This window comes from Bison bison, unplaced genomic scaffold, assembly GCF_000754665.1.
Source record: "Bison bison bison isolate TAMUID 2011002044 unplaced genomic scaffold, Bison_UMD1.0 scf7180017864525, whole genome shotgun sequence".
Taxonomy (NCBI): domain Eukaryota; kingdom Metazoa; phylum Chordata; class Mammalia; order Artiodactyla; family Bovidae; genus Bison; species Bison bison.
In genome coordinates this window covers 9,835,503-9,850,502 of record NW_011495076.1, presented here as the reverse complement: position 1 = coordinate 9,850,502, position 15,000 = coordinate 9,835,503, and the positions used below count along the sequence as shown (strand labels likewise).

The 15,000-nt window shown below is 33.0% G+C and overlaps 1 protein-coding gene across 1 annotated transcript in view; it reads right to left on the bottom strand.

Annotated features, from left to right (window-relative positions):
- The window catches only part of FOXP2 (forkhead box P2), a 656,652-nt gene that overhangs the window by 45,082 nt on the left and 596,570 nt on the right, over nucleotides 1–15,000 (bottom strand). The window contains exons 12-14 of the mRNA XM_010831196.1: nucleotides 10,823–11,036; nucleotides 8,930–9,034; nucleotides 957–1,044 (exon numbers count right to left, since the gene is read on the bottom strand). Of these exons, the coding sequence (XP_010829498.1) occupies nucleotides 957–1,044; nucleotides 8,930–9,034; nucleotides 10,823–11,036 (407 nt within the window). The remainder of the gene's footprint in view (nucleotides 1–956; nucleotides 1,045–8,929; nucleotides 9,035–10,822; nucleotides 11,037–15,000) is intronic.

The window sequence follows — 15,000 nt, the reverse complement described above, 5'->3', positions numbered from 1 at the left end:
TTAGTCTACCTTTTATAAATGGTAAACAGGTTCACAAAAAAGCTTTTTAAACAACAGCAGCAATGATGCTTTTTATGTGTTCTTGATTTTTTTTACAAGTCAAAATATTTTTAGGAGCTCCTTGGAAAAAAGCAATGACATTTATGTGTTTAGTGAATGATGAATTTAAAACAATTTAAGATGTAGCAAGTGTGAAGACAAAGAAATTGTATGTTTAATTAAATGAAACAAGGTATTGGTTTGATTGAGAAAAAAATCATCATTAAGATGAAATATTAGAGGAAGACTTAGAGGGTTAGGAAAAATGCAGCAAAAATGATACTGAGGGGGATACAATTGCTTTCTGATCAGTTTTATAAGCTCTATTTATTTTTGGCCAAATTCTGTTTCAATATTAACAGTAATGTCTTTTATTTAAGTTAGCAGCATTTGATACAATACACATATTACCATCTGTGACATTATACATGATTTGCCATTATTCCAAGACAAGGATTCTTGTAAGTTCTTCAATTAAAAATACACTAGAGGTAGAAAAGAGAAAGATTTTTTTTTAGAGTATTAAATTGTAGGCATGATACTATAAAGGCTTTTTGCTATAAAATCTCATGAAAAAAAATCAAGATTAGCTCATGTAAAAACTGTTTCTGCGATAAAATCATATCCAGTTGGGTGGTTTGCTCTAAACTTTCTTAGGGAAAACTTAGATTTGACTCCTTTGAGATAGCCAAATGTATATGATATAGTCTAAAGATGATAATAAGTCTGAGTGGTAAGTAAGTACATTAAGCTACAGCAATCCATCCTGAGATAGCAATCATTTCTACCACTATAAACAACCTAAAATTCCATCTATTTCTATGCATTATTGTGTTAAAAGACACAGGATCTGCCCGGTACTTGATTTAAAGACCAGAAGTCAGAGAAAGAGTCCAGCAAGGGAGCCCTTGACAAACCTGTATCTCTAACTGCTGCACCACCTGCATTTGCACTCGACACTGTGCGGTGCTTCGGTCATCCAGCGCGTGTTCGTTGTTAAGGTGCCTAAACAAACACACAACACAAAACAGAATGTTAAGCCAGCGCTATTTCAGTAGCAGATGTTCCACGTAAAACCACTGACACCACATTTCCTCCATACTGGGAAAAAATAACACCTTGAAATGATATAAAAAAAAAGTTAAATATGCTGATGTGCTTAGTGAAAATTACTTATGCAATGTAAAGATACCCTTCAAAGAGTAGAAAATGTAATTGTCTCTAAGCTTATCAGTTATTACAAAAAATTTTCCCCCAAATTATTTTCAGAATAATAGTAGAAATCACTAAATATGCTTCATATAGTCATGTCTTTTTTTTTTAAAGGGCACCTTATAAATACACGAACCAAAAGTAAATCTAAAGAGAACAAAGACAATTCTCTATTCCATTTTTCTTTAGATACTTTTGACTCCTATGATGTTATTTAGTGAGCAATGCCTTATGTTATCAAGATGTGGTGTGAATCTTCAGTGAATTATCATCCCATGGTAACATAAAACTTATAAAGAATGATCACTTGCTATTACTAATACTTAAAGTGCATTGAAAATTCTGAGAATCAGAAGCATCAAGATTGACATTTCATGTTCAGTGTCCTATTTAGGATACATCTGTCCTAATCTTACAAAAAAGAAGGGAGAGATAAGACATTATCTTACTCTGACCTTGATTACATGCTAGTCTATTATTATTTAATAATGCTTAAAAAGATCTCTTTAATGAGTCATATGAGGATACATCAAAAGTAATTTAGTAGAGAAGTATCTCCAATGAATAAGAACATATTCAATAATATAACTTTATAATATATCATTTATTTGCTGCCTCCTAAAATTAAAAAAAAGAATCTTCAATCAATTTAATATCCTTTGGTATGTCTATTTCACCAATTGGCAAACTAAGACAGCAATTTAAAAAATGTTCTCACCAATGCATCTAAATAAAACATAAAAAATTTATTCACAAAATTAAATAAGAATTTACATATTTATCCATCTGGGTTCAAGTACCATTTAGGAAGGTATACTAGTCTAAAAAGTTTAATGCACTCCTCATTTTACTAAAATTCAATAAAAAAACTTTTGTGCCCGTTCAAAATATTTACCTCCATTTCTTAAAATTAACAGAGTCAACATATACATAGATGGACAAATATATAACACACATAAAGAAGATTTTAATGGTATTTATGAGCAAGAACTAATAAATACATAATAAATAAAAATATGTAGGTTTATTTGTTAATAGATCCAGGCTAGGCAAGTAGAAATCTTTGTGCGACTTTGCCCCATCCTTTGATAAATTAAACCAGTTCATTTTAATACCCCTCACTGATCATGACAACAAAACTTCCATGTGTCTTAGTACAACTGTCATAATTGGTTGAAGAGAGATGGTGGACTCAAATAGTGGGATGTAACAGGTCAGCTTTGAGGTGTGTAGTTACAGCGCAGAAGAGGCACTTGCACTCCACCTGTCTGTTCTTAGACCAGCTCTGTTCAGGTTTGGTTAACAAACTAACTGGAATGATACACACTGCTGCTGCTGCTGCTGCTAAGTCAGGTCAGTCGTGTTCGACTCTGTGCGACCCCAGAGACGGCAGCCCACCAGGCCCCGCGGTTCCTGGGATTCTCCAGGCAAGAACACTGGAGTGGGTTGCCATTTCCTTCTCCAATGCAGGAAACTGAAAAGTGAAAGTGAAGTCGCTCAGTCGCGTCTAACTCTTAGCGACCCCATGGACTGCAGCCTACCAGGCTCCTCCGTCCATGGGGTTTTCCAGGCAAGAGTACGGAGTGGGGTGCCATTACCTTCTTCAATGATACACACTACTATGTATAAAAGAGATAATCAACAATGACTCATTGTATAGCACAGGAACTCTATTCAATATTCTGTAATAACCTACATGGGAAAAGAATCTGAAAAAGAAAGGATATATGTATACCTGAATCACTTTGCTGTATACCTGAAACTAACACAACATTGTAAATCACCTATACTTCAATATAAAATAAACATTAAAAAATGCTTTCCATAATAAAATATTAGAAAAAATATAAACTATAATGAGAACTAAAATCACTCATGATTTCTGAAAATGAGGCATGGAAAGTTATAGTAAACCACAGGTTAGTTTATGACACAAAGTGTCACCTATTCCTAACTCACAGGACATTTAAAAATTGTTTTTCAGGTTCTCCTCCCCCAATTTTAATGAACAATGAGTCTATTTTCTATCAGAGTACTGCAACAGTAGTTGTATTCCTAAGTTTGATATAACTATATTTTCTTAAGGTTTTTACACTGTGAACTCTTGAGGAACACACATATGTTTATTCCATGACCAATCTAAATGCCTATTTAAAAAATGCTTCAGCTGTACACAGGGATTAGGATATAAATAGAGCAAGATAAGTAGAATATACAACTTTGCAAGAAAAAGATATATTTAGTTACTATGTTTATTTTTGCATGAAAATACTCTTTTAAAAAGGTTTTGCACTCATGTTTACTTCTTAGGTATAATAATTATCCTATATTTAAAGAACTAAAAAAAGTACAAAATGTTTGCATTATATACTTGGGTCTTAGAGACCTATTCAATTTATCTCTGCAGCTTTTATGAGAATAGAGACTGTAGACTACAATAATAGTCAATGAGGTTTTGTCTTGATTGAATTTTTCAGTGGAACACAAAAGAACCTTGCCATTAAAATAGTCCTTTATTCTCCTGTATGAAGGCGAAAGGTTTTTAAAGTGTTGTGATGTTCAGTAATGAGCCTATATCTAAATTATCATTGGTGACAAACTCACAAAGCACTTTCGAGGACACATAGTTATGAAATGCCAGAGCTGCCACTTTCTTTCCTGTAATTATAGGCTAGCTTGCAGCCCTTCAATGATCATTTATAGAACAGCCTCCAGTGGATTACTGAGAACTTGAAAAACACATACATACCTCTGCCACATCTCCCTTCTCCTTTCCTCGCTATTGTTTACCAGTGATATGTAAAATAATAGTGCCTATTCATTCCCCCTACTTAATTATGCCAATCAAAGTATAGAAATAGTGTCGGATATAAATACAATGCAATAAGACTAAATAAATAGGCTGAGTATTAACAGTAAATTATGAATTTATGTATTTATGACTATTTTGTGCCCAAATTATTCTCTTTTATGTTTTTATAACTATCTCAGGTACTACATATTGCTGTTCAAAAATTCTCTATGATTTATAAATCAAGAATGAGATAATACTGAAAAATGAGAGGATTGGTGGATTTTCTCAGTCAGTGCCTAATTGCTGTTTCAAAATGCATATGCAAAGGGACATTTCATTAATCATTTAATCATGTCCCTTGCAGGAAGTTGGAACTAATGTTGCAAATACCCTTTTCATATGAATGCTCCATAATACTATCTTATGCATTTGATATATTGCCTATGTCATAAATTATAGCTGCTTCAAAAGGACCAAGTGGGGTTGTTATCCTTGAAGATGCTTGTTACAAAACCTTTATTAAGTTTCTTTTTTTACTTATTGCTAGTTCTATTTCACAGCTTCATACTAGCCAACAATAATACTCTTTCTGATGGCAAAGGTCTGTAAATTACCCATGCAATCACTAACACCATTTCACAGGCCTGTTCTACTTCTACTGGTCTGCTAACAAGGCGATTACACACAAATTACTGAATGCCTATGAAATATTTAAATGCATTCTACTCTACTATGCATTAATAAGAGCAAAGCAAGCTCTGGAATTCTGGTTAGCTCCAGTCCCTAATGTCCCCTAATGAGCCTCTTACCGAGACTGCAGTTCAAACAGAGAGGTGAAGTAAAAATGCAAAGGGTGCCTTCAGAAAGGCAGCACTGAACAAACATTGTGTGAGCCAGTTCTAATTTATGGGTCACTTTATAGGTATATTGATTTTTGTTTTCAAAATGGAATAAATGATGTGGTCGACTGACGTTCTTTCAAAACTGCATTGAATCTGTGTGCTAGGTGGGTAGTGTTAACTAGGAAAAAATGTATATAGGCAGTCAAATTCTTTCTAAAAACAATTAAGCAAGCATTTCAGGAAGATAAAAAGTAGGAAAGGATCTTTCCAATTTATTTAATGCACAATTCTCTTTAATGAAGCTTTTAAGGTTATGAATGCATGTGGTAACTTCAATTATATATACCCCAGATTAGCAATTCAATTTTAACCTCTAGATTTTTCCCAAATTCATTTAAAGTTACAACATTTTATAAGCTAAAAAGGGATCAGATTTAAATCCAAGTATGTCAGAGACTGTTTTAACAAAATGTTTCACTTGCATATCACTGGTGTTTGATTTATTTTGCATCAAGCTTTTTATGTTTAAACACTGACAGGAGTTTAAATACAAAATGTTAGCTGTCACTATTCATTTAGCTGATTATGTGAGATGCCTTAGTTTTGAGAGATGGGGGCACTGTCACCAAAAGAAACAACATTCTGACAAGTTCAAAGAATGCCTTCTTGAGGTCATAATTTTGTAGCCACGCTGCCTAGTCAAAGACAAAGAAATAGACAATACACGCTAAGTAAGAGCATAATTTTTAGAGTAGTCAGCTGAAAGAAAAAAAGATAACATCTTTCCATGAAATATTCTGTCTCTACTACCTTTTCCATTGCTTTTTATATAGTGTTAAACCTTAAAATAGTTAGCTTTGCAATAAACCTAACTCATTTCATCAACTAATTACTCTTTAATAGACTGATATTTTATTGACACTAACCATTTTGCCTTTCTTCAAAGAATGTTTCTATCTTTGTATCTCAGACCACATTTTGTTTATTGGCATCTGCACATGCAGGTTCAAAAACACTTGTCTGCTAACTTGAATGTTATATATTGTAAACCTTTTGGTTTAAGCTCTTACAAGTCAATCCACCTATTACATTTAGCTGACATAGGGCCAATGGAATGATAATTAACTCTGCAGACAAACTACACTAAAGTTTTATTGGTATTATTACACCTTGACATTGATAAGACAATAATGAAGAACTAGTATTAAATCCTTTTAGTGATCTTAGATCCTCAAAGAGTGACTAGAAAAATGGCTACCTTCTCTGAACACCTACTTCACAGTAATTCAAAAATTTTCCTAGATACCTTTTAATCTAGAATTTCTTTTTTATCTTTTAGTTTTCTATTTTTCTGCTTTCATCTTTGCTGTTATAAATAACAGTTTCTAATTTAGTCTTATTTTTCATCCAATAGAAAAAAAAACCTCATTGAATACTGAAGCATACATATTATGCATATGCATACATGGCTAAGAATATGTATGTTATTCATAAGCAATTGTCCTCTGATGGCTTTTTATTTGGTGCTGGGCAAAAATAGAGGAATTCTACCACTTTTTATAGTGATGCAATGTGAGAAAGCGAGTTTGGGACTCAATATATTTTCTACTATCCTTTGCTATTAAACATATGCAGGATAAATAGTAATAACGGATAGTTTCCTTTACTTGATCCAGACAACGGATAAGTTGTCTGATACCAAAGTACAGCTCAAGCTATACAGTTTATTTCTAGTGCATTTTAGAAATAAAAATGCCACAGAATTTTCTCAAAAAAACTTTTATAACAAACACTGGGTACCAAATTTCTGGAGAATGTATGTACAAAAAACTTGAGAATTAAAAACTTTACAGCTTTTTGACTTGCCTGACATTTTTCCCTCCAAGACTGTCTATTCTCTCCATTACTGCAAAAGAAAAACAAAATCTTCTTTCCAAGAAAATCTGTATTAACGGTAATGCCTTCTTCAATTCACTTTCCACACAGACACTAAATCAACTTTTTTTTTCCTGAGTAACTGAAATTAATTTAATAAAATATATCATTTTATTTCTCTTCAAATTTCCCATACACACTCTTCAAATTTCCCATACACATCAAGAAAAAGACAATACCAGTATAAAAATACATTAAATTAAAATTTCATTTTAGTACCATACACTGGCATTAGCTCTATTAACAGAAGCTATCACATTCATTTGACTTAGAGAATCTAAGCATATCACAACAAAAATGGACTAAACGGAGGACCTTAAAATCTACCGTCATTTGCTCTGTCATCCCTATAAAGTTAATGGGCTGGAAAAATGGTCAGTCTTTGGAACCAAAGTTGATATTTAATTGAAAGGAAATGCCTTTTTAATTGTAACTTCTTCAGTTTTATTTTTAAATACCAGCACGAATATGAAAAAGACTCATGGAGGGTAAAACGAGAGCTCATATTTACACAAATTTGAGATGAATAAAAATGTTTATTTCCATATGCCATAAAGGAAATTATATTGAAAGATACATCTTTTTTTTAAAGCTTTATTTTGAATTTTGCTAGAAATAACAACTTAGAGCAATAAAATGTATGATGACTGAGCTATAAGGTTTAAATTGCTATTCTTAAGAAATAGCAGCAAAAGTCCTCTAAATAATCTTAATGATAAAGAATAATATACTAATCAGAACTAATATAATTCAAATGAAGAAATATGAAATTAGTTCTTCAATGAATGAATATTCTTATGTTCTGTCCTTGTTTTAACAAATATTATTTTTCTTAGATAAGAAATTAGGCAAATTTAGCAAAGTTGCCTAATATTTTAAGGGCTCTTTTTGCTTAGAACATTTGAATCAGCTTCCTACCCAACAAAATGGCAGCTCACAACTATTCTGGATAGTGCAAATCTTTGATTAAGGCCATGTACAAAGTCCACAGTAATACAGGAAGCATTTTTTTCCTTTAATTGGTTAGAAATTTTTTAAAAAGTTTAAAAAATTCCCTGTGGAAGTCTTCGTGCAATTCGGTTGTACAGTTATTACGATGCCCCGTACTTGGGCCTTGCTGTTAAGGTGCTTCTGCTCTATACCCTGTAGTGTGCCATTTGTAAACACATCCTTTTGATGTTTCTGCCAACATCCTGGCAACAAAGCAATGCAATTTCAAATGAGCTAATTAACTTAATTGTTGATGAAGCATGAAACAGTTCATTGACCCTGTTAGCTGCTCCATGACAACATAAGAGTCTCAGCCTGTGAAGTTACTCATCTCCATAAACCTATCTGTAGCTCTGTTTAGATCTCTTGCATTCTGAAATTGTGGGTGGAAAATGATTCATGAAAGATGCATATTCTCATTTGAAAAAGAACCTCTTATGAATTTAAAAATATATTATCGCTGTATGAAGAAATTAAGGATATACAAAGTTTTGATTTTAAGTTAGAGAAGCCTTACAATATATCAAATAAGCTTAGGGCCATGTATGTTGCTTTATGATTCTCAGGACAGCAAGTCACAACATGGAAAAAATACAGCTATCTTAAAATTTTAGCTATGATTAACTTTCAGTTTTTTCATTCTTACTAAATAAATACATTAAACATTATTTAAAGTAAGAAATAAAAATTCTGCAATAAAGATAAGCCTTTAAAATGTGTATTTTGTTTAAATATATGTGTGTCTCTATACACACACACACACACGCACATATGACTTTTCACATAATCTTACTGGAAATTTTTATAGAAACCTTGAAATTTAAGTGAATTCTACAAACATATCTTTCGATCATTAATGACACTATTATAGTAGGCTACTTTTTATTATTCATTCAAAGACCTTTTGTGAAATTTTCTCATGAAAAGTAAAGATGAAGAGTTAACCTTCTTAGCCTGAGTTTGCTAATCCACTTGTTGAAATACACAGAAAACGTACAGAGTGCCTTAGGATGGACCTTTACTTTCTTTCTTCAGCTTTCTTTTGCTTATTTACAGCAAAATTACCTGAAACTCCCATATAATCCACTCCCTTTGCTAAAAAAAGTAAAAAACCTACTTTAAAAACTGTCCAAAATCTTCACAAATGCTTTCACAGCCTGGCCATTTGCAAACTCCATGGCCGTAGAGAGTGTGAGAGGCCCCAGTCTCCTCATGTGACGAGCTGTAGCAAAAGAACACGACGTCAGATTCATCTCAAAAAGCCATAATCGTTGCAGGCTGCTAGCGCCTGTCAGGTTACGATCAGTGACAAACAGGTCAAAACAGGTCAATTCAGCTCAGAGCAGTCAGAAAAATTTAATCGTTCTATTGAATAGTTCAACTGCCAAGGCTAGATGATGTTCCAATTAGAGGAGAAATAAAGCCAAAGATGACTGTTAATAAAGGATGAAAAACTAAGAGGACTGTATAATATCATATGCTAATCCTGCCACATGACCTTAATGTAACATTTACCTCTAAATAAAAATATATATTCATATGTGGTCAAGTGAAGAAAAAAAAACAAACTGTGTTTTTAAGAAAGTAATAGGAAAATCACCACAAGATTTCTGAAATGCTCTTTTTAGAGATAATATGGACCTTCAGAATCATTTACATTGTTTAATATTTATGTGTGAATCATATATATTTCTGCTAGTTACAGTTGATCAAAAAATTCTACTTTGGAAGGGTATTCATTAGCTATCTCTTTTATAATTATCCAAGACTTTTGATAAGTGAGTATTGTATCAGATAGATCCTAGAGACATCAACCAACTTCTGAAGTATGTAATCATCAAATTACTCTCAATTAAAGCAACAGCATGAAAGCATTCAAAAGCACACCATTTTACAATAATGAAATCTAACAAGAAAAAATGTTCATGATACTCCAAGAAAAACCAAAAACATCACCAAATTATAGCATTCTATTTTAAACTGTACTGTATAATTGCATGTTTCTTTGAAAAAATACTTGTTTATGAGAAAAGAGTGTATTGCAGACAGGCAGGTATTCACATTGCAGAACACTGTCAATTCACTACATTGAAATATGAATTTTATAACTCTACATCATATGGGATTAAGCCACTCTGTAAAGAAATCCTGTACTTATGTTCCATCTTTTAAAATGTATTTTTCACTGAGCAATATTTTGCCTTATATAGTTTATGTAAATCACATTAACGGATCTGATTAGGTTACCATATGCCTGAATAAATAGTTAAATGGATAAAAAGTATATGGGTGACCCTTTTACAAAGGTACTTTTTATACAACCAAAAACACTAAGTTGAAACAAATGATCTAATATAATGTACTTAGTGTCGGTAACTGAAACCAAATTTTTCTTTATGAATTTTCATGCAAATTTATCCAGGGTGTTACCATAAGTTCATTTTAATTATATATTTATAATTCCATCATGCCACAAAAACAAAAAAGACAAACCAGATCTTCTTTCTTCTGGTTTATGATACCTGTGTTTATATGCTTATGTGTATCTATTCTCTGATTTCTAAGCACATGGTTGTAACATATATTAAGGGGGATATCTATATAAGTATGTATATATACATATATATATATATATATATACACACACGTGCATCTTTAATGATTTGAAACTCATTCTTAAGTTTTAAAATGGTAAGAAGATTCTCATTTCAGCAATCAGGTTAATCATAGCATCTTAGCCATAAAAATATATTGACACAATAATTCTACATGCACTTATTATAAAATAACTTTCTTCAGGAAATTCCCTATTATATCCATCAAACTGCTGGTATTTGAGCTGTTTTTTTTTCTGATGAAATAATATATAAGATAATTTAAAAGTTTCTACCTATTTAATTTGGGTCCTACACATTCTATCTCTGTTAAGTACAAGTCATTATTTTTAGTGTTACAAATAGTAAAAGTAAAATTTGGTGATAAGTAACAAAATATATCTCATGAAATTTACCTGTCTCGCCTTGCATTTAGAACTGAAGACTGTCCATTCACTATGGTATGATGGGTTATTGGTGGTGATGCTTTGGAAGTGGTGGAGGAGGTAGTCGAGGAGGAATTGTTAGTAGTGAGGTCTAGCCCTCCATGCTTAATGCCATTGTCTTCCATACTGTGAACTCCAGTCACTTCTTTCCATAACTGCTGAATTTCGGCAGGACTTAAGCCAGCTATAAAATGAAAGGAAGCCCCACTAATATAACAAAGTAAAGTTCATATAATGACCTTAGTATTATTACTGGATTAATGCAAACAACAAAAGTGATGTTACCAGAATTATTAATATATGATGATAAATCAGTTTTACGTCATCATCACTATATTTTTTATCTCCGATAATCATTTATCTGTTAAAGACTATCAAGTCAAGAACAGAACTAGAAATAATACTACTGGGGCTAATATCAAGGATCAGTTGAAAAAGCACAGCAAGTTCCATTTGAAAATTAAAATATTGGACTTTCAACAGTATTAAAATTAAAATTATTGGACCTTTAATTATTGCTAGTATCAGTGAGGAACTAAAAGACAAAGACACTTGGAAATAACACATATAAAAAGAAATTAAAAAAAAGAAGTAAGGAGGGAAAACACAAATGTCCGGGGAAAACAGTGAACACTCAAAAGAAAAATACATTTGACAATTATCAAGGTATTTTGATCTTTCTCAGAGAGGCAAAGGAAATAACTGAATTTCATTTTCAAGTGCTAAATAAGCCAATATGTTTACTTAAATGGACCAAATAGGCATATAATATCTAAATTTCTCCTCCATTTTATGATTGACAGAACAAATCAAATACTCATTTTAAACAACTTTCTGGTTCAGATTATGCAAATTTACCTGATTTATGAGAAATGAAAAGAGAAACCTTAGGTTGCTATGCTTATCACAATTTCAAACAGACAGTTTTACCAAAAGCTGTCATTTTGGTGATTCTGGCGCCTCAAAATTTTAAGACATGTCCTGAGACTGAAGAAATGACAGGATAGCTCAGATTCTCAACGTTATTAAAAGTTAGTTTTTTTCTATAAAAAGAGGATGGGTTAATAAAGAAAGGTATTTCTGTTACAAAGGAAATACTTTCTATATAAAGATCATTAACGACTAATTTAATTCTAGCTTTAACCTAAGATTCTGAAACTTTTATGGCTGTGAGTTTCTGTTACCTGGCTGCATGTGTTTAGGTGTCTTAACAGCAAAACTGCACGAGCAAATCCTTTTCTGTGGAGCATCAACGCACCCTCTGTATCAGAACTTTCACCGCCTCGTCTGCTGCCTCTCTGCTCCACCGTCACTGCTTGTCTAGACACTGCTGCAGCTTCCTGACTGTCTTTCTGTTTTCACCTTGCCTTTGGATAATTTACTTTTCATCTATCAGCCCAAAGTTATCTCTCTAAAAGTAAATTAAACCATGACACTTCCCCAGCAAAGCCTCTGATGGCTTCTGAGAACACTTAGAAGAGAAAAAAAAAAAAAACTTACTGCCGCCTATGAGGAGCTGGCACTTATTTTTTATTTTTATGTTACATGCATTTTCCTTATAATTAGAAGAAGTTTGAAATTTATAAGGTTTTGTTTTTCTTTTTTTTTTCAATTTTTAGTTGGTTTACAATGTTATATTAGTTTTTACTGTAAGGCAAAGTGAATCGGTTATACATAGACATTTATCCCTTTTTTTTGAATTCCCTTCCTGTTTAGGTCACCACAGAGTACTGAATAGGGTTCCCTGAACTAAACAGTATGTTCTCATTAGTTATCTGTTCATACATTGTTTCAATAGTGTATGCATGTCAATCCCAATCTCCCAATTCATCCCACCACCTCCTTTTCCCCACTTGCTGTTCATAATTTGTTCTCTACGTCGGTGTCTCAATTTCTCTTTCACAAATAAGATAACCTATAGCATTTTTCTAGATTCCATATATATGTGTTAATATATGATATCTGCTTTTCTCTTTTTGACTTAATTTCACTCTGTATGATAGTCTCTAGGTCCATGCACATCTCTACAAATGACCCAATTTCATTCCTTTTTATGGCTGAGTAATATTCCTTTGTACATATATACAACATCTTCTTTATTCTTTCCTCTGTTGTTGAATATTTAGGTTGCTCCCATGTCCTAGCTATTTTAAATAATGCTACAATGAACACTGGGGTGCATGTGTTTTTCTGAATTATGGTTTTCTCTAGGTATATTTCTACTAATGGGACGGTTGGGTCATATGGTAGCTGTATTTTCAGTATATTATCTGATTGTTACCTATGTCTCTGACCTCATCCATCACCGTCTCTCTCCATTTCATTCTATTACATGGGCCTTCTGCTATTTCTCGAATGCATCAAATATTTGCTGCCTTTCAAGCTTTTGCTCCAGCTATTCCCACAACCTAGGCCACTCTCTGGGTGCAAATCTTCTCACAGCTTCCTCCCTCCCTTCATTTAGGTAGCTCAAAGGTAACTTCCTGTGAGAGGTTTTTCAGCACACTATCAACCATTGCCCCTCCCTACTTGCCTTTTATCACGACCTATCTACTTTCTTTTTCTTTAGAGCATTTACCACCCCTAAACTTTATTATTTGTTTTACAGTCTCCCTCCACCATTTACTAGGAGCAAGGATTTCTTACTTTACTGGGAGACACTCAGTTCCTAAAACATTGCCTAGTATGTGCTCAGTAGTTGTTGATTTAATTGATTAAAACAGGTTCATACAGTTCTGAAAGACATCTTGGTTACTATCATACGTAAATGTTCTGTTAAAGGGCATACTATTGTGGGTTGGCCAAAAACCCTAAAAAAATTTGTTAGGGTTTTTCCATAACATCTCCTGGAAGGACCTGAACAAACTTTTTGGCCAACCCAATATTTATGAGTATTGCTTTCTGGTAAGGAAAAAGTCTAAAGAATTATAAATGGTACCATTTGATTTTACCAGATTAAGTGGCTAGTAACATTTTATATTTTGGCTAAAGACATATATATCTGAGACTATAGTTAAGATGTTAATAATAATTTAGCTTTCAGATTTTATTAATAACTTTGGTAACCTACATATCCACTTACCTTAAAGTAGAATTCTATTATACTATTCATTTGCATTGAAAATGAGTGGTACTACCATGGTATCACAATGATAGGATAATAAACAGAAGGCATGTAAACATTTGATAATCAGTCCAAATAATGGTCCTTAATTAACAGAATATTATATTTTAACAATATTAAATATTTATATTTTAAATATTTAATGTTTAAATATTTTAAATATTACAGATACGGAACAGAGGAAAATAATGTCGAAAAGGGATTTCTGTTAGCAAGAATGGCTTCCCAAAGAGTTTACACATTCAAATCACTTGGGGATCCTTTAAAAGTTTCAGTGCTCTGACCACAGCCCCACCAAATTAAATCATAATTTCTGAAGTCAGAACATAGGCATCAGTAGTTTTTGAAGCTCCGTAGATTACTCCAATTGCAGATAATCGGGGGACTGAGGTTCGTGACATTGTACAGGAGACAGGGATCAAGACCATCCCCATGGAACAGAAATGCAAAAAAGCAAAATGGCTGTCTGGGGAGTTCTTCCAAATAGCTGTGAAAAGAAGAGAAGCAAAAAGCAAAGGAGAAAAGGAAAGATAAGCATCTGAATGCAAAGTTCCAAAGAATAGCAAGAAGAGATAAGAAAGCCTTCCTCAGCAATCAATGCAAAGAAATAGAGGAAAACAACAGAATGGGAAAGACTAGAGATCTCTTCACAAAAATCAGAGATACCAAGGGAACATTTCATGCAAAGATGGGCACAATAAAGGACAGAAATGGTACGGACCTAACAGAAGCAGACGTTATTACGAAGAGGTGGCAAGAATATACAGAACTGTACAAAAAAGATCTTCACGACCCAGACAGTCACGATGGTGTGATCACTGACCTAGAGCCAGACATCCTGGAATGTGAAGTCAAGTGGGCCTTAGAAAGCATCACTACAAACAAAGCTAGTGGAGGTGATGGAATTCCAGTTGAGATATTTCAAATCCTGAAGATGATGCTGTGAAAGTGCTGCACTCAATATGCCAGCAAATTTGGAAAACTCAGCAGTGGCCACAGGACTGGAAAAGGTCAGTTTTAATCC